Raw genomic sequence first — 19,634 nt, 5'->3', positions numbered from 1 at the left:
GGTGACGTATACACACCTGCATCTGCTCAAACAATCCTAATAAACACGTTCAAAAACACACCCTGTAAATACAAACTACATTACAGCGAAAGCATAAACGACTAAACAATGTCTAGAAAGAGGTGTGTCGACCATTTAATATGGAAAATAATTTCAGACGGTGGAGTAATGCCGACGTTGCCCTCATTTAAATCAATGGTGGATAGAGTCAAGCCTAGACCAACTAAATGCTATGTAATGTTTAATATTTGTTATTGTCTTATTATGTGTTTCACTGCCCTTTGTTGATACTGGTGGCGTTATTAAAGTAACATTTGGGCATCTGCGCATGCGGGTTATTTCATGTGTTTCAGCAGTGCAGTCATATGTACGTGCAAATAGTCCCAAAAAACTTGACTTAGGCATTAAATTGGAATTGGACACTTGGAGCTGGAGTGTAGATCCAGCCTAGGACGTCACACCCCTGATGATCTGAAAATACATTACTGTAAAATCCCTGTTTTTAATTTTAGCTCCATCATGGATGATGTTGTGTGGCCCATTTAAGAAGAAAATATGATCATAAAAACTAAGACTTTTGTGATCAGCTATCCAATTTTACTTATATTCCATTTCATTTATGTACTAAAAATTTACTAAAATCTTTGTTCATCTAGCTATGCCAGAGACGTATAGTGACAGGCAGAATAATTCAATGCTCTTTCACTCGATGACAGAAAGTACAATTAACCACGTGTTGTCATTTATACAACGGAATAATAACTATGTTCTTGAACAGGCCAAGATTTCACACTAAGTCTGTTGAGATGAGATCATCATCATTTTAGTTCATATATTTTTTTTGGTGACATTTTTGTTTAGTGGTGTGTTGTGATATCTTTTTAATGTTACATATTATCTGCCTTAGCTCATTAAAGGTTGGGAAATATTTCAAAAGAAGTCATACTTTGCTTTGCTTCTTTGACTTGGAATCGTACTTATCCATTTTGGCACCCATTGCATACAAACATTACATTCAAGAACTTGCGATGTACTGTAGATCAGTTTTGCAGAATCTATTCATGTACAGTATATTTTATGGGTGACTGACAAGCTCCGATGTTCCAAGCACCGTTGCTGCTGAAAGGCTCGGAACTAAAAAAAAAAAAAAAAAAAAAAAAAAAAAAAAAAACTCCATCTTCAGAGATCGAATGTGGTCTAAAAATAGAAACATACCAGTCTCTGAGAAGATTCCATGCTTATTCTAAAGGATGTTAGGGCTCTGAAAGAAATGACACTAACAGATGGCAATGCTCTGCCTGAGCCTGATTAATCTTGTGCAGCATTAAGCAGCAAATACTCACTGATTTGAAACACTTTGTCGTAAAGGCTTTTGTCACTGCTCACAATCATTTATTTGAGACCATTTATTTAAATGTTGTAATGTAATGTAATCTAATAATTCTATGATAATACTTTGAAATGTATTTGCATTTGGAAGATGGTTACGTGTTTAAGGGGCCCTCCATACATCTGTGTGTGTTCCCAGGAGCTGGACATGGCTTATTATGACTCCAAGGCAGAGTTGGATCATGTGAGTAATTGTGCGATATTGTGTTATATTGGTTGCACTTTGCAGTGGTGTAGAACAGCATCATACTGAGAAATTCTTAGCGTAACACCATTAATATACAGTTGCGCAGTAGGCCCAAGTGTTCACCATCAACAAGGAAGAGGATTCCTAAAAGGTATTTTTAGTATTATTGTAAATGGAATAGAAAATTGATGGTCAAATTCACGGCACAAAATGGGGTCAAAGATTTTTTTTTCACAGATCATTGTAATCATGTACTACCGTCAGGTTATAGCCTACTGACAGTCTTAACAAATAGGAAAAAAAGTGTTTTTTGTTGTTGTTTTTTTTAAATTGCAAACCCCCTTTAAATGATTCAATTACAGCGTGTTGCACATAAGTTGAATAAAAGTTGCACCTAAATAAATGTTTAATGTAGTGATTCTTCAAGTAACCACTAATGCAAAGGTAACCAAATTTAGCAACTTTTTCATGAGGTGGAGCAACTACCTTTATAATGCTCTTCCAGGTATTAAGGGAAAAACATCAGATTATTATTGTTATTCTTAGAAAGTATCAAGTCTAGTGTCGAATGGACTAGCAATTAATAGTGCAGTTGTACGGAATATTGATGCAAGTCTATTATGTGGCTTAAAAACTGTGTTTTTTCTTTTTTCTTTTTACTATTATTACAGTATTCCATGGACGGAGAAACTGAAGTGGAAAATCCTTCCCACATCAAACTGGAGTTTGTGTACGACCCCAATTTCAAAAACAATGTCAACTATTCCTACACAGCTGTTCAGATTCCCACAGACATTTATAAAGGAGGCAAGTTCCCAAGTTCTGGGGGTGAATGTTACGTATCTGCCGTACGTATTCCAAAGCGTTTCTCTCCCATCAGCGCCAGTCATTCTGAATGAGCTCAACTGGACCCAAGCACTGGAGAAAGTGTTCATGGAGAACAGTCGGGAGGATCCGTCACTACTGTGGCAAGCGTTCGGGAGCGCCACCGGGGTGACGCGCTACTACCCTGGTAAGTTTTTAAACTAGCAGTTCGCCGCACGCTACCATGATGTCACATTTGTGAAATGTTCTCAATCATTAAAGCTTTTTTTTCTTTTTTTTTGCAGCCACCCCATGGAAAGCCCCTGATAAAATTGACCTGTATGATGTCAGGAGGAGACCCTGGTAAATCATCTCATGCATTCAATATAGTAACCCTTCGCTATATCGCGGTTCATTTATTGCGGATTTTTTTTAAAGGCCAGTAGAGTGCAATTACTCTTTGTGGCAGCCATGACTCACAGAAGATCAATTGGGTCCTTCTTTTTCGCAGAAAAAGAAACCTTACAGTACCAGTACTATACCCATTTCAAATACAAGCCACAGAAATAAATTCCCAAATACCAACCTTACCCCAATGAATAACTAATGCACACACTCGACAAGCTTGACTGTAGTTGACATCATCACCGCAATGAATTCTGGGCACCTGTAATGCTTTTTTTTTTTTTTGCTGACAATGAGTTTGTGGTATGTGTGTGCGTGCATGATAACCGCAAGTGGACAAATAAAATACCTGCAGCTCTTCCTCAAGTGAAGTTTCACAAACAGTCAGTGAAATACATATATATAAAACCTTTAAATGTATATAATAATATAACAAATAATTTGACACTGCTATCGCAGATTTCATTTACTGCGGTGGGTCTTCTGGAACGTAACGTTTACTGTACATTTGTAGCAGCTTGAAACAGTTGATACTTTCTTCTCTTACACCACAGGTACATCCAAGGTGCTTCCTCCCCCAAAGATATGGTCATTCTCGTCGATGTGTGAGTTATGCATACTATTCCCAATACTGTACGGTGGTGCCTTGAGATACGAGTTTAATATGTTCCGTGACCACACTCGCAACTCAAAACCAAGGTTATTATTGTAAACGGAAACATTTAGCAAACAAATAAAGGCAGAGATTTTTTTTTAACGCTAGAGGCTTTTTGTTTTTAGGCTGGTACAAGACACAAATCATTCTCTAAGCAACAACTTAAAAAAAAAAATCTCTTAAATAAGGCCATAGATGGAGAATATCTTGCTCTCTGAATGCGTTGCGTCGTCATTGTCGTTAACACTCCTTAGGTCACTTTCCATGTTGCTGCTGTCCAAAATCTCAATTATCAATCAAGATCTCAATGGCGGTTGAATTGACCTTTTTTCTTTTTTACGTCGTGTCCTCATTTAAAAAAAAAAAAAAAAAAAAAAAAAAACTATTTTGACACCGTAAGGAGTAGGAAGTACAGATATCTGTTTTCAAACGTAGGGAGTAAAAAGGAAAAAGTCTTAAAGTAAAGAGCAGATACCTGAAAAATCCACATACAGTAAGTACAATAACAAAGTGTTTGTACTTCCCACGACCAGCGTTTGCATGTTTTTGGCCACGTGATGACCCGTCATGTTCTTCCTCCTCCAGGAGCGGCAGTGTCAGTGGACTCACACTTAAACTGATCAAGGCGTCAGTGATGGAGATGCTGGACACGCTGTCTGATGATGACTACGTCAACGTGGCCCGGGTTGGTTGTCTGTTTATCATCATCATCATCATCGTCGTCGTCATTGCGGGGTCTCTATCTTTGGACCGTTTATGTCAACCGTGCTGCTGTGTTTTAGTTCAGCGACAAGGCAGAGGCAGTGGTTCCTTGCTTCAAACATCTCGTCCAGGCCAACGTGCGCAACAAGAAGATCTTTAAAGAAGCAGTGCAGCAGATGCAGGCCAAGGGCACCACTGAATACAAATCTGGATTTCATTTTGCCTTCAATCAGCTGTTAAATGCAAGTGATATACTCATTATCCACCTCTTATCAGTTCTTATCTGAAAACCAATTGAAAACTGTCATTTTGGCTCTTTATTTGCATGACATTGGTATTTTTGGAGCCAAAAAGTGCTTGATTGCTTGCAATGTTTGTGTGTGTGTGTGTGATCAAAAATCTTTACAATATGTTACAAAAAAAGGGCTGGTTTTCTTGACAAAATGTATATACGTAGTTTTTTAGTTGTCAAAAGCAAAAAAACAAACAAAACAAAACCACACACATTCCTGTGTTTACTTCTTATCTCGTAACTAGTTGGTGTGAGTGTTTTTATTGAAATTTTCCTTCAGAAAACAAATGTCCCACGGGCCAACTGCAATAAAATCATCATGCTTTTCACCGATGGAGGCGAGGACCGAGCTCAAGATGTCTTCATGCAGTACAATTGGCCCAACAAAACGGTCGGTTTCTTCTCATGTTTTCTCCATCACACTACAATTTGTCAAGGTGAAACATCTAAATGAAAACGCCTTTTATTCACGCAAAGGTTCGAGTATTCACCTTTTCAGTGGGCCAGCACAACTATGATGTCACACCCTTACAGTGGATCGCATGCACCAATAAAGGTGAACATCATGTTTTGTGTTTATGTTGTGTAAAATGTGATTGCCCAAATCATCTCTTCCACACGGTATTCCTCGTTCTCTCACCAGGTTACTATTTTGAGATCCGTTCCCTGTGCGCCATAAGGATTAACACGCAGGTGGGTACGTCTCGTGTCCGCTCCGCCTTGTGGCGCTCGTACACCGTGCGCACACAAATCTTCATCCATTTTTCCTGTATGTTCCAAAGATGCAGCCTTTAACCTGTAACATTTTTGTTTGTGCTCTGTCAGGAGTACCTGGATGTGTTGGGACGCCCCATGGTTCTTGCAGGCGACGAGGCCAAGCAGGTCCAGTGGACCAATGTGTATCAGGATGCTTTGGTGAGACTGCACGATCCCCACTACCAGAATATGTGTAACACTCACTGGCCTCTTTATTAGGTACACCTGCATTTGGAGTCCATGCAAGCTTTGTATAAATATTCCGCTGGTTACGATTGACGCTGTCATAGAGACACATGACCTCCAACTATTCACGGGAATAGGGAGCGAGCCCTGCCATTAATAGTTAAAATCCACAAGTTGACGTCACGCTCTAAATCCCAAATCGTTATCCGTGTTGACAGTAACGAATGACTTCCGAATAAGAATGTAGAGAATGTAATCAGTGGAACCTAAAAATCTTGAACTGTTTTGTATTTTTGAAGTAATCATCGAATCAAGGGTCCGGCCTTCCTGTGTGGAGTTTGCATGTTCTCTGGCTTCCTCCCACGTTCCAAAAAACATGCATGTTACTCTTAATTATCCGTAGGTGTGAATGGTTGTTTCTTTATGGTTGTGCCCTGCGTTTGGCTGGCAACCAGTCCAGGGTGTACCCCACCTGTTGCCCAGAAAGGAGATGGATGGATAGATGTAGGTCGACCCAATATTATGGTTGGTGAGTTTATCATGTTGTATTTTAAGCTCAAAATTGCATTCAGCTCAATTCTTTCACACCGAATGCATTTTGCTCGTTTGACGCAACAATATTAAGTTGATCCACTATTAACTCAATTCTTTGTGGTGAACAAACAAAATAAAAGTGTGTGGAACAGGTCAAAAATATGAAGTAAAGCTGTTTTTTGTTTTTTTGTTTGTTTGTTTTTGTTTGAGTGTAGACTTAAAGTGATTCATCATAATTGAAATGACTTGCGGGCCTTTGTCTTTTAACTTTTGCAGGGTCTTGGGATGGTAGTAACTGGGACTTTGCCTGTATTTAATCTCACTATGAATGGAAAACTACAGGTAATGTGACATATTCAGTGGTTTTATATACACACATAGCAGATTATGGAGACTCATATGAACGACAATGCAGTGCTGATGTATAATACAACATAGAGAAAATCACTCGTAATGTTTTGAATGGAAAATTTTGTGCCGTTACAACAAGCGTGGCGTGATTGACCTAACTTGCGCTTTCAGAACCAGCTGATTTTAGGCGTCATGGGAGTGGACGTGCATCTCGATGAGATTAAGCGCCTGACGCCACAATACAGTGTATGACCATTTTATTTGAATCTCCTTCTCGAATTTGTTTTCATCCTGTTTATTTCTTATTTTTCAATTTTTTCTTCCACTGGGCTTAATGTTCTTGTTTCCTCAACAGCTCGGGGCCAACGGTTACATATTTGCAATTGACCCAAATGGATATCTTCTTCTTCATCCCAATCTACAGCCCAAGGTGATGTAGAACCCAGAAAATACTTTTTATATAAGTGCATTTAGCAGCATGAGTAAGGTTTTGCAGACACACTATTTAATATTCTCCAGTTAGTCACCATGGAGCTCTTTTTGTCTCTCAGCTGGTGCATCTCCCAGAACCTGTGACACTGGACTTCTTGGATGCAGAAGTGGAGGACAGCAATAAAGAGGAGGTCAGCACTTAGTGCTTCAAAAATGTTGCTTGCCCTTGTTCAATTTCTGTTTGAAGTTATTACTGGGTGGCACGGTGGGCGAATGGTTAGCACAGCCGCCTCACAGTCCTGGGGACCGGGGTTCAATATCCGGCCCCGCCTGTGTGGAGTTTGCATGTTCTCCCTGTGTTTTCTCCAGGTACTCCGGTTTCCTCCCACATCCCAGGGTAGGTTAATTGAATACTCTAAATTGCCCGTAGGTGTGAATAGTTGTTTGTTTCTGTGTGCCCTGTGATTGGCTGGCGACCAGTTCAGGGTGTACCCCGCCTCCCGCCCGATGAGAGCTGGGATAGGCTCCAGCACGCCCGCGACCCTTGTGAGGAGAAGCGGAACGGATGATGAATGAATGAATGAATTATTACTGGACCAGCGAGGAGCACGGTTGGACTCAAGATGATCCGGACATTCCGTGCACTTTACAACGGTCCGTCCGGCCAACAAGCTTGTGTTTTTTCAAAAATGTTGTGTTTTCACGCTGTAGATCCGGCGACAGATGATTGACGGACGACCAGGTGACATGCAGATCAAAACTCTTGTGCAGTCAGTTGATGAGGCAAGTAAAATAATTACATTAGAATTAAAACTCAGCCTTTTCAAAAATATTAGTGCTCCTTTTTGACAGAATTTAAAAGCATGCTTTGAATTGCCCTATTTGGCTACATCAGATTGACAAAATATGAGGAACACATCTCAGTATGAATCCAATTTGGTTCTACACCACTGTATATTTCACCTCTTTTTTTGTGTGCACTTGTGCCACAAAAGTGGGTAAAACAGAACATGACAAGAAGTAATGGCAGTGAATTTGAGTGCGAATGGTTGCTTGTCTACTGTATATGTGCCCTGTAACTGGCTGGCGAACATTCCAGGGCGTACCCCGACGCTCCCTCAGAGTCGCTACACATATTTACATACAGTTACCGTGCAAGAAATAGCAATGACATGCATTTTCTTTTATTGTAGCAATACATTGATGAGGTGTACAGAGGTTACACCTGGACCCCTGTCAATGGCACAGATTACAGGTAAACCTGATGTTATGTATTTCAAATGATAATATAGCAGCTTTCTGGCGTGTCACAAACCGGCCCTGTGTGTCTCCTCCTACTCCACACCACCTGCAGTCTGGGGCTGGTGCTACCTCCCTACAATGAGTACTACATTCAGGCAGACCTCAGTGATGTGATGCTTCAGCTTCAGTGTAAGTACACCAAGGCGACGCTTTATATGGTTGCAATGAAAGAATTTGAATGCAAAGATAAAAAGTAACAGAGTTTGTGCGGCGCAGACATGCAGTCATTACTGCCAAGCTCCTTTGAATCTTCGGGACACGTCTTTCTCGCGCCAAGGTGACATTTTCCTTCTCTTTTTGCTTTTTAATATCCACGTGTAAATAAGAGATTAGATGCTAGCGTATTCTGTCCTGCACGCAGAGAATACTGCACGCGTCTGCAGCTTTCGGACAACAACACGCAATTTTTGCAGAACTTCCTCTCCCTCATGCTGGAAATATCTCCTGAATCAGATGAGTGTACGTTGCACAATTTGTCGCCGGAACATCCATCATTGTCAAAGGGACGTAGATGTTAAAACCTGCACGTTTATTTTATTTAAATTCTAGGTGACCAAGGGCTCATACACAACCTGATACTTGACTCGAGGATTATCGGACAGCTAGCCTCACGCGTTTGGAAGAACAAGGATCTTAATTCGTGAGTGGCTGCACACAAAATCTGGCACGAGACCCTCATCTTGTTCAATAATAAAACGCTGCGCGACAGGTACGGCTTCTTGGCTGTGTTTGCATCCACCGATGGAGGCATAACACGAGTGTTCCCCAATTTGTGAGTTCAACAAATGTAACTTTAAGTAATATCAAAAATATATATTCTTGAAAGAAATAAATGCTTCTTTTTTTTTTTTTTTTTTGGTATGAAGAGCTGCAGAGTTGTGGGATGAGGACCCTGAACCCTTCAATTCAAACTACTACCGAAGGAGCCTTGACAACAAAGGTTACCTGTTCCGAGCTCCGCCTAGAGAATGTAAGAATATTTACAGATTCCTTTAATGTAGAGGTTTATGACAGAAAATGTATTTATTAATTGTGTGTATTATTTTTTTTTGAAGGCCTCATTGTGAGTTGGAGACAACAGATCATGTTCTTTTTGTTTCTACTGTCCCCAAATGTAGAAAATATTAATTGAACTCCGATTTGATCAAGTCACGATTGTTAGTGGAGCTTTTCATGAACCTTTGCGCTTCAAGTTAATTAAATCATCATCATGTTTGCCTGCCGTGACACCTGAATGAATTCCAAAAATCTCTCGGCTTTTTAGTGGATCATCATTTGGTCTTACTTTAGCAGAAAAGTTCAACACAAAATCAGCGATCAACAAAATTGAATGAGATTTAATACCAGATACGTATAAAATATTCTTCTCGGATGAACGATGCTAATATTCAGTCAGAGCGGTGTTAGTTAAACATGTTTTTAATTGTGCTTTTCAGGGGTGGTCAACTTCACTGCATCAGGGGCAGAGGTGTTTGCAAACTCTGGTTACTTTATTTAGTGACATCAAACAGTTGTAATTACGAATAATCCTCAATATGACGCAGTGCAGTTCTACACCACATCATACTGACCTAAAGTTATTGGCCTCATCAATTTTGGGGGGGGGGGGAAATCTTGTGTTTTTGCTTCTGAACAGCTTTGGATGACATGTTAGGACCAGAAAATGGCACAGTTGGAATCCTGGTTAGTTCAGCTGTGGAGGTGAATTTAGGAGGCAAACTTCTCAAACCTGCAGGTAGAAAAAAAAAAAAAAAAAAAAAAAAAAAAAAAAAAGCTATCTCTTGTGACATCATGTGAAACATTTCTTTCTTAAAAGGCTGTTTTCTGTTGCCCATTTCTTTCTCCCTTTGACTGATCTCTCCGGCTTGTTGTGGCTGTTAGTGGTGGGAGTGAAGCTGGATCTGGAAGCGTGGGTGGACAAGTTCAAGATCCTGGCCAGCAACGTGTCAGACAGCCGACAAGGCTCACACAAGGTACGACTCAAACATGATTTGCAGTACTTCGCCACTACCATCTGATTGCCTCATCAAACATTTTGTTACACAGTGCGGACCATCCAGGAGCTGTGAGATGGACTGTGAGGTCAACACCGACGTAAGAACTTTACGTCACAACAAAACTCGACTGAAGAGTCTGATGAGCTGATATGATCGTATAGTTTGTCATTAGATAATGAACAATAAAAGTCTTAAATATGGCAAAACACTGTGTCTGTTGTCTTTTAGGACCTCCTGTGCTACCTCATTGATGACGGTGGCTTCCTGGTTATGTCCAATCAAAGAGATCACTGGAAAAAGGTCAGTTGCTCGGTGCCTGTGACACCTGTGAAGGTACATTCTTGCAAAAGCACTAAAACAACAGAACAACACATTGTGAAGTCCTCTGTCAGGATTGAAAAAGGGTTTTAAGGAGTGCTTGTTTTTATTTACTACATCAGAATCAGAATCAGAATCATCTTTATTTGCCAAGTATGTCCAAAACACACAAGGAATTTGTCTCCGGTAGTTGGAGCCGCTCTAGTACAACAGACAGTCAATTTACAGAACACTTTGGGGACATAAAGACATTGACAAAAAACAATTGTGCAAAAAGATGCAGAGTCCTCTAGCACTTAGAGCAGTTCGAACGACTAATATTGCAATAGTCCGGTGCAATGACCATTGTGCAAAGGGCGCTGAGACTTCAAGGAGTGAATGCGGTTTAAAGTGACGAGTAGTGCGATCATCTGGGACAATGTTGGTTGTGCAAATGTTACCGATACTCCTCAATCAGTGTGCAAATGGAGCAGATGCTACTCTGGCATGAGTGGCCAGTATATGCAAATAGTGCAGCATGGCGAGACAACTAAGTATAGTAATGTTCAAACTATGCATTATGTTACAGTGGCTTAAAATATTGTTAAATATACATTTTAGGAATAAAACCTGTCTCGTTTTGATGACCACATAGGCCTACACGGAGAAGTAAATGTTTTTTTTTAGGTGATAAAATGTTTGCGAGCCATTGCTGTAACATATTTGCGGCCTGGCTTCTGTCGGTGCAGTAACACTACACGGTCTAATGATGGCAGCAAATAATCATGAAAAATGGCATGGAGCTATTGGAAGGAGAACATCAAATCCTGTATCCACATTTTTGTTTTGATGTGCAACAGTATATAATTCCTTCTTGCAATGCATATTTACCACCTATTCACTATTTTTCATCGAATGTGGTTGTGTACTTTTGCGACATGCTGCTAACTAATAAGGTGACCAACTAAAGCATAAGTGTCAAGCTCATAAAGGATCACCAGTTCAGACAGACCAAGCTGATAGCAGAATTGAGGTTGGTATCTTTTGACAACAAATTCATTATTCTGCTAATAGTAGAAATCGCAACAAGGCAAATGACATACATGACATATATGTTATGTCTCAACTCGTTTATTGGCCGGTCTGTGATTATGACATTACTACTGTGTTAGCGTTGGTTAGTGACAGATTGCAGTTTATTCTGGTTTATGTCCAAATTCGGGTTACTTGGCCACCATAGCAACAGATCTGCATTTTAAACCGAGGATCCCCCCGAAGTTAAAATAAAGCAGTCATTTTCATGCCTAACCACTGTGTTTGTTGCCTTGTTTGCCCCTTTCCTCGCAGATCGGACTCTTTTTCGGAGATGTGGACCCATACTTGATGCACGCCCTCTACAACAACTCCATCTTCAACCGACGACAGAATTTTCACTTCCAGTCAGCATGCGAGCCAGTCAGCAGCAGCCACACTGGTGCAGCGCCTAGACGCTTCTTTGTGGTACGAGGAAGTCTTCTGCTTCTTCTATAGAGACCTTCACCCACAAGGAAGATAAAAACAACAACCACAGTATATTTCAGTATTATTATTATACTATTCGTATATGTTCATGGAAAAAAATTCACCTATTCATGTTTTTCATGCTCCCTCTGAAATGCACTAAGATGCCACAAGATGCCGCCAAAGCCCTATCTTAATATACAAGTGTGGAGGAAGTACAGTATGTGAAGTGATCCATCCTGACTGACTTTGTATGTCGGGGAAGGGCACACGTACTTCTGGTGAAGGTTTTTTTTTTTTTTTCAAGTCACCCGTAAGCCGTTTGTTTTTTACAGGTAATATTGCAAGAGCGGTTTGAAGTCTGAAATCGTATTTTGCAGTACATTTAGAGTTGAAACTATTAATATAGACAATTGTATGCATTTTTAGGTCAATTACTCACTTTCTTTTTGTTGCTATTCTTTTCAGGGCTCGCACCTATTTTACTGTCCACAACCATTCTTAAAAGCCTCATGATCCATTATTAACGTTTGGAATCATCACGTCACAAGACTAATGCAGGAATTTCAAATTATTTATTTTTTCCCCCATTGGCCACATTGTACTTATGGTTGCCCTCAGAGGGCTGTTATGACAATAAAAACCATATTAATATATAATCTCCACATCATACTACAAATACAGACCCAACCGCTACAGGAGAAAACCCGCCATATATAGAGACCCCTAGGTACTGTATACCAAATTAAACTTTTTAAAACACATTTTGTAAACACATTGTAAACATATTTAAATACACTTTTTGGCACACATGAACGAGTCAGCACGGTCATTTTATGACATTTTTGCGTCATTGAAACATTTGTTGTCTGCGGCCGTGCCCGAGGATGCGTTCAACAGCCCCACTTAACCCCTTTGATGCGTTCTGCAGCCGTCCATCGCCGACATCCTCAGCTTGGCTTGGTGGACGTCCACGGTGGCCTGGTGAGACTTCATTATTTTATTGAAATTGAATGTATTATACTCATTACAATCCCTCAACATCACACAGAGAACCAGATCACGCACATGCAGGGATGCAAGCTATGCTGCGCCTCACGAGCCAGGGGCGAGCGTCAGCGCCTTGCTCAAGGGCACCTCGACAGCTAGTTGCTATTTTACATTGACCAACCCCCACCCCTCCCCCCAAGTCCTTAGAGATTAGTCACTGCCGCCCAATTTGCTGCACTTCATATCAACTGAGAGCTCAGCACACAGTTTGCCCTTTAAAGCAATCTCAACTGTGTCAAGACTTCAATGCATGAAACTGCGAAGGCGTCAGCTGGCACTCTGTCTCTGTCCGACTCGCATCTATTTTCAGCTCAGCATTATGCTAACTTCTTTATTGAGGGCTTTTTTTTTTTTTTAACTTTTTAACGAGGCGTAATGTGATCCTTTCTTCAGGTCTTTGATTCAGCAGCTACTGTATGGACTGGTACACATCAGCTGGCTCCAACAAGGTGTGTGTGTGTGTCTGTGTGCGTGTGTTTTCCCCAAAGGAGTCTAATTTGACACAAGAAGACCAACAATCGGAAATGCTGTATATAGCTTTTCCAATGTTTTGCATCAAACAAACCACATATTTTCAAAAATATGTATTTCCGTGTTAAGTCCTGTTAACACTGAAACGCTTTCATGCGTCTGTTTACAATCAACGTCCACAACATTAGTACACCTGCAAAATCTAATGAGAACCATTGTGACAGCTGTTTCAAAAACGTTTATTTTGATTGCCAAAGTCAGACTTGTTTTTAATTCAACAAAACGTTGTGCTTGTTTGCAGTTGTATGCAACTGCCATGCATCATACTCAGTCGCTTCTAATATTTTGTACCAGGGCCATGTAAAGGATCTTAATTAAAAAGGGGCATTTGTAATTTGGGGAAAATATTACTTTTTGTTGTATTTGTTAAAACTGTCATTATAACCTGACAGCAGTACATGATACATATGATCTGTAAAAAAAAAAAAAAAAAGATAAGCCATGTCTGGCCTCGTCTTGTGCCTCTAATTTGATTTGCAAGAAACCACCGCACTCAAGCATAAACAACCAATCAGAAACCGAAAGCTTCCGAAGTGTCAGTCATTTGCCGCGCACTCGAGGGCATACCCCCGCGGCCTCAGGCTGACCTGTTACTGTGTCAGCCCAGAAAAGCACCTTATTTGTAATTGAGTTTTACAGTACTACAGTTTGAAGTTTTACTTTTTGCAAAGCTGCAACGACTGTGCGACAAATGATTGACACCTTGGAAGTCACGCTTCCTTTCTCTGATTGGTTGTTTTTTTTCTCAGGCGCGGTGGTTTCTTGTATATTGTATTAGAAGCACAAGATGGGACCAGAGATGACAGATATTAACACAACAGAAACAAAATCACAGATCATAATGATCAAGTACGACTGTCAGGTCATAATGACTGTGTTTCAGCCAGTGAGACAAAAAGTGCTAATTTGCAATCAATCTCTCCCCTTTTAGGAAACACAATAAAACATAACATGGCAGAATCAAAACCGCCATCCTAGAATTTTGTTAGTTGGAATTTTTTTTCGGCTTTGTTGATAAAGCCCTTGTATTGGTTGTCATTAGATTGCACTGCGTAGGTTTACCCAATGTGATGTCTTTTCGGATAATAGTTACAGACTTCACTCTGTCAAACTTGTTTTGACTTGCTTAAACGTTACAGTGGCTGTAAAGATACAGTAATGTTCATGGTACAAAGTGTTTTTATATGTGTAGTAATAACGTCAAACATTGGGGGAAAATGTGCCTTTTTTGTGGACACATTACATTTTGTTATTGTAGATAATGTGGGGATGCATTTCCCTTCCAGATGACATCTTCGTAGAAGGCTTTGAAATCAAGACGAGCAGCTGTGTGACCATCCAAAGCCAGTTCTTCTTCAGCAACACCACCAACTCGTACAACGTGCTGCAGGACTGCGGCAACTGCTCGCGGTGTGGTTTTCATTTCACCTCACTGCAATGTTTGCTATATCTTGTGCACTTTACACATGCTGCATCCGAGTCTCTCTCTCTCTCTCTCTCTCTCTCTCTCTCCCCCTCTCTCTCTCCCTCTCTCGGGATGTTTCAGGCTGTTCCACACCAAGCGGATAGAAAACACCAACCTCCTCTTTGTGGTCGCCGAGACGCTCCCCTGCAGCTCCTGTGAGATAGAGAGGCTGAGCCAAGTCAGGACGGAGTGTATCCTTTCTCACACGCACCCCACTGTGATGTACTTTAATAAAGTTACCGTTGGTCTCCTCAACTAACAAACAACTCTCAGTCCAGGAAGAAAATCCTTGTGAGGTACTGAGCAACGCACGATATCGGAGAGGTCCGACGACCTGCCTTGACTTCAGTGCCTTAGTGAGTAGAAACACACACGGGGTACACACGCTCCGTTTACCATTTAGCAACTACAGATTTTGGGTGTACAATACGAGATGTCCATTTTCAGGAAACGTTTGACATAATTGTAAATGCAACCAATTCGCATGCCGTGCATTGCGAGGCCTTCGTTGCAGCGCACCTTCACATGCTTCTTTGCTTCGGGGTATTGTTGCCTTCACTTTTGTCTTCAGTAAGCGAAAAGCATGCTTAAGGGCCTCGTTTGATTAGAAGTAGGCGGATGGGCCATTGCATTCATACGTCGGGTAAAAATAAAAAACAAACAAAAAAAAACGGAAAACTTTAACATCTGTAAGTAAAATATATAAAATAGTTTATTTTTATAAAAGAATAAATAACCATTCACCTTTCATAATTATAATTCATTAACTAAATATTTAATGAGGAAAAATGAATGAAAATTAATGCAACAAATATTGATTATGTAAATACTTCGTTGTCCAGATGAAAGAACGGAAATGGCCCTATGTGGCCCACCGACCATATTTGACCCCCTATTGGCTTAAAATCAAGTCACCGAATTTGGAGACTATTCCATTCGTTTTCCTTCCAAAAGTGTTGACATTGAAGGAACGTATAATGGCTGTCATCCCCACGTGGTAAATATCAACTTGTTTTGAAACCTGTTAAATTAAAGCTGAAAGTCTACACTTCAATCACGATCACTGGGCTCATGATAACTCCGCCATTGTCTACATACTTCCAGGCCTAGATGTACAGTATGTACTGTAAGTCAAACTTGTGTGTATAATATTAGTCATATGTCTTGTTGATTGCAGGAAAATACTTCCGAGTGCGGACGGGCACAGTTTGTGCAGCCCTACGTGGGGGTCCTTCTTGTTCTTCAGCTCATTCTGCCTTTCTTCCACCGCTGACACGTGCCGCCGTTCACTTCCATGTCGACTCAAGGTCAGGTACCCAAAGCAAGTTTGTAGATCAGCTCTTTGGGGTTGTTTGTTTGTTCGTTTTGTTTTGAGGGGGGGTTGGCTTGATGTTCAGAAGAAATGCTCCTTTAATGAGGCAACCAACAAGCACTCGACTGGAACACTTGTCAGTTTGGGGCCAAAATGAGGTGATGTGGAGCTCTTTAATATCTCTTTCTTTCTGGAACCTTACAGCATAATACCAGACATGAATTGATGCTGTGTGTGCCCTGGTGGGATAAAGTCTTCACACTTCAATTCAATCAATGCGGATAAGTGCTCACGAGTTCTGATATCTTGATGGACGAAATATTTTTTTTTTCTTTATAAGATAATTTTTTTTTAAAAAAGACAGTCTTGACTTCACATTCAAGTTTTTTTTTTAATTTTACTATCCAGTTTGATTTATGGGATTGCAGGGATTGGTTGACTGATGAATTGAAGTGTTTCGTAAAGAACCTGTACCCAAATCAATCTATTACAAAGCTACAGCGACTTCCAATTTGTTAACAAATGTTTCCATCATGAATGCATAATGTTATTCCACACTAGTGAAATGACGCATTCATGTTTGTTTCTTGTATGGGGAGTGTAGCTTCTCGGCATCTTTCTGTGTTCTCAGTATGTTCCTGTACAAAATCATGCTGCAGTAGAACGCTGCTGTGTCTTTTTCCTCTGTACGCATGATTTTTCCGCCTCGCAGTGCCCTGCGGCACTCGCTTTGGATGTTACATTGACGTTCATCCTCCATCCCGCAGGCCATGCGAAGGACTCGTGGAGGTTGCAGTGGACAAACGACACTGGATTGCTCCTCAAGAACAAACGAGACTTTCCATTCAAGAGCACAGAACAAGCATGTGGCCACCTGATGGAAAAATGTTTGTTGAGACGTGACCCTGTGGTTGGGCCTCAAATCAAAGCACAGGTTTTGTGGCTTTTCGTACATTTCTACCACGTCGCGCACAATTTCTCCAGTTTCCCGTCTTTTCTGCCACGAGTGACTGAAACAAGTGAATGTTTAGGATGTTTATGTACGCGCCGTTCGCCTACTCTTGTGCATCTTTACTGTCCCTCAGCATGGTCGGGAGAGGTTTGCCGGAAACATTGCTTTAAAAAAAAAAAAAAGAAATAAAAACTGCTTTTACCCCCTCGGCTTTGAACTTAGGTCTTAAAACAACACTGCTGTATATTGAGCAAAAGTGTTGATAAGCCACAAAGTATTAAAGTCAGTGTTGTCGTTTTGTTTTCAAGGACCACAATTTATTTGCATGATGTTTTGGAACACTTGAAACACGTTTTGTGTACATATTTGACTGGATATGAAACATTCCGTTTGGGTACATCTTGTGGAAATAAATGAGGAACAAAGTTTGACTTCAGTGAAGCCAATATCGCACTTATGTATTTATTTCTTTATGCTGGGAGGTTGAAGCACAAAAGGTGCAGCTGGTAAACAAACTGCCTGATTACATGTCATTTATTTAGGAAAAAAGTAAAAAATAATCAAATAAAAGAATGCAGGGGCATGTAAAGGATCTTAAGGAATTTGCTGATGAAATTAATGTATTTGTTGCTTATCTAATTTAAAATATGTATTTATTTTATCTATGTATTTATTTGTATATTTGTTTAAGGCAGAAATGTATTGAATGTTACAACGCTTACGCGGGCACAACAAGCGATTCACAAAAAGATCCAGAGTTAAAAATTACAATATATTGTCTGTTTGTCTTTGTCTATGAAAGAATGTTTCAATGTTTTTTGCACTAACTTTGCTCTTCATTTGGCTTCCATTGTCGTCGACGGGGGATAGTTGTTCCGCTCTTTGTGCCGGCCTCCCATCATGCCCACCTCATTTTTGTATGCAAAGCAATCTTCAGAATACAACAAGCTTAACTTTGTAAACATTTTGTCAGTCACATTACAAATTGATATTTCAATGTTTATATCTTTGGTGATTAAATGCTGTTGATATTTTCCATTTTTCAGCTCTGGCTAATTATTGTTCCTACCAGTGATAGCAGTTTTTATACACTTGTAAAGAAATGTATTTAATCATATAAAGTATCCACAAGCGGCACGGTGGACGACTGGGTAGAGCGTCTGCCTCACAGTTCTGAGGACCCGGGTTCAATCCCCGGCTCCGACTGTGTGGAGTTTGCATGTTCTCCCTGAGCCTGCTTGGGTTATCTCCGGGCACTCCGGTTTCCTCCCGCATCCCAAAAACATGCATGTTAGGTTAATTGACAACTCTAAATTGCCCGTAGGTGTGAATGTGAGTGCAAATGGTTGTGAGTTTTTATGTGCCCAGCGATTGACTGGCAACCAGTTCAGGGTGTACCCCGCCTCCTGCCCGATGATAGCTGGGATAGGATTCAGCAGGCCCGCGACCCTCGTGAGGAGAAGCGGCTCAGAAAATGGATGGATTGAAGTATCCACAACACACACACATGCACACACACACACAAGGAGTAGTCAAAAAGTAATGAGCTCAATCTAATTTAACCCTCCAATAGGTGATTTTTCTTCCAGAAAGTTTCATGATTTGTAATATAAATACCTCTTTGAAGTTTTTTTAAAATTTTATTTATGTTTTTAAGTTTTGTTTAAGCCTCTCTCCTCATGCTGTCAGCCATTATGGAAATTATGTCATTGTTGGATGTCCGTCTGAAGAAGAGAGCTGTGATTTAATTTCTTTATATATATATATATATATATATATATATATATATATATATATATAGAGAGAGAGAGAGAGAGAGAGAGAGAGAGAGAGAGAGAGAGAGAGAGAGAGAGCAATTGATAAAAAAAAAAAAACCTTCCAGAAATTAGAAATATATTTTATATATAATATATTTCTAATTTCTCGATGTTTTTTTTTATATCAATTGATATTTCACTGACAGAGTGGACGGAGTTTGACAACATCCATTTACACATAACATGATGAAAATTACAAAACATAAATGTAAATATTTAGGCTATTTCAGCCTCCATTGAAAAAAGACAAAATGCTAGTAGAAATGTCACTAATAACAAAACAAGTTTTTGTATAATGACAGGGTGGACAGCAATTTCAGGGATTCTTGCAAAATGTTCAATATGGTCATGAAAATGGAATATACATAACCAAAATGACTCGTTTTATTAAATAACTTGTTGTGGATGATAAAACCATGTAAAAAAAGAAAAAATGAAAAAAAACCTCATTTAACTACTTCCTGTATTGCACACACTGAGTGGTGTTTGGGAAATGCCAAAATCACATACATCCAATGAAAATAAATCAAATTTGCCTGGTATGTGATCAAATGTTGGGGCCACTTATAATAAGACCTCGGAGTTGCAGTATTCTGCTACATTTCCATGATGACTAAGTGATTCTGCTAAGGCATTCTATATTGACATTGACCCATAGATTTATTTATTTTTTTTTAACCAAGGACATTTTTTGCTTTGGAGGTTTTCTTTCTTTTTA

At 40.0% G+C, this 19,634-nt stretch overlaps 1 protein-coding gene across 1 annotated transcript in view; it reads left to right on the top strand.

Annotated features, from left to right (window-relative positions):
* LOC133408985 (voltage-dependent calcium channel subunit alpha-2/delta-2-like) overlaps nucleotides 1–18,133 on the top strand; it is a 30,673-nt gene extending 12,540 nt beyond the window's left edge. Inside the window, exons 5-39 of the mRNA XM_061688440.1 lie at nucleotides 1,529–1,573; nucleotides 2,248–2,383; nucleotides 2,457–2,588; nucleotides 2,686–2,743; nucleotides 3,340–3,390; nucleotides 4,026–4,125; nucleotides 4,223–4,384; nucleotides 4,715–4,825; nucleotides 4,912–4,990; nucleotides 5,078–5,127; nucleotides 5,260–5,349; nucleotides 6,187–6,252; nucleotides 6,433–6,507; nucleotides 6,617–6,691; nucleotides 6,813–6,884; nucleotides 7,405–7,476; nucleotides 7,887–7,948; nucleotides 8,048–8,124; nucleotides 8,212–8,272; nucleotides 8,357–8,454; nucleotides 8,545–8,635; nucleotides 8,705–8,767; nucleotides 8,862–8,965; nucleotides 9,632–9,730; nucleotides 9,877–9,968; nucleotides 10,042–10,089; nucleotides 10,221–10,292; nucleotides 11,637–11,789; nucleotides 12,721–12,773; nucleotides 13,233–13,288; nucleotides 14,657–14,780; nucleotides 14,917–15,026; nucleotides 15,109–15,191; nucleotides 16,013–16,142; nucleotides 16,915–18,133. Of these exons, the coding sequence (XP_061544424.1) occupies nucleotides 1,529–1,573; nucleotides 2,248–2,383; nucleotides 2,457–2,588; nucleotides 2,686–2,743; nucleotides 3,340–3,390; nucleotides 4,026–4,125; nucleotides 4,223–4,384; nucleotides 4,715–4,825; nucleotides 4,912–4,990; nucleotides 5,078–5,127; nucleotides 5,260–5,349; nucleotides 6,187–6,252; nucleotides 6,433–6,507; nucleotides 6,617–6,691; nucleotides 6,813–6,884; nucleotides 7,405–7,476; nucleotides 7,887–7,948; nucleotides 8,048–8,124; nucleotides 8,212–8,272; nucleotides 8,357–8,454; nucleotides 8,545–8,635; nucleotides 8,705–8,767; nucleotides 8,862–8,965; nucleotides 9,632–9,730; nucleotides 9,877–9,968; nucleotides 10,042–10,089; nucleotides 10,221–10,292; nucleotides 11,637–11,789; nucleotides 12,721–12,773; nucleotides 13,233–13,288; nucleotides 14,657–14,780; nucleotides 14,917–15,026; nucleotides 15,109–15,191; nucleotides 16,013–16,108 (2,916 nt within the window). The 3' untranslated portion in view covers nucleotides 16,109–16,142; nucleotides 16,915–18,133. The remainder of the gene's footprint in view (nucleotides 1–1,528; nucleotides 1,574–2,247; nucleotides 2,384–2,456; nucleotides 2,589–2,685; nucleotides 2,744–3,339; nucleotides 3,391–4,025; nucleotides 4,126–4,222; nucleotides 4,385–4,714; nucleotides 4,826–4,911; nucleotides 4,991–5,077; nucleotides 5,128–5,259; nucleotides 5,350–6,186; nucleotides 6,253–6,432; nucleotides 6,508–6,616; nucleotides 6,692–6,812; nucleotides 6,885–7,404; nucleotides 7,477–7,886; nucleotides 7,949–8,047; nucleotides 8,125–8,211; nucleotides 8,273–8,356; nucleotides 8,455–8,544; nucleotides 8,636–8,704; nucleotides 8,768–8,861; nucleotides 8,966–9,631; nucleotides 9,731–9,876; nucleotides 9,969–10,041; nucleotides 10,090–10,220; nucleotides 10,293–11,636; nucleotides 11,790–12,720; nucleotides 12,774–13,232; nucleotides 13,289–14,656; nucleotides 14,781–14,916; nucleotides 15,027–15,108; nucleotides 15,192–16,012; nucleotides 16,143–16,914) is intronic.
* The last annotated feature ends 1,501 nt before the right edge of the window (nucleotides 18,134–19,634 follow it).

This window comes from Phycodurus eques, chromosome 10 (assembly GCF_024500275.1).
Source record: "Phycodurus eques isolate BA_2022a chromosome 10, UOR_Pequ_1.1, whole genome shotgun sequence".
Lineage (NCBI taxonomy): Eukaryota > Metazoa > Chordata > Actinopteri > Syngnathiformes > Syngnathidae > Phycodurus > Phycodurus eques.
The sequence above is the reverse complement of the archived record's forward strand: the minus strand, read 5'-3'. Positions and strand labels throughout refer to the sequence as shown.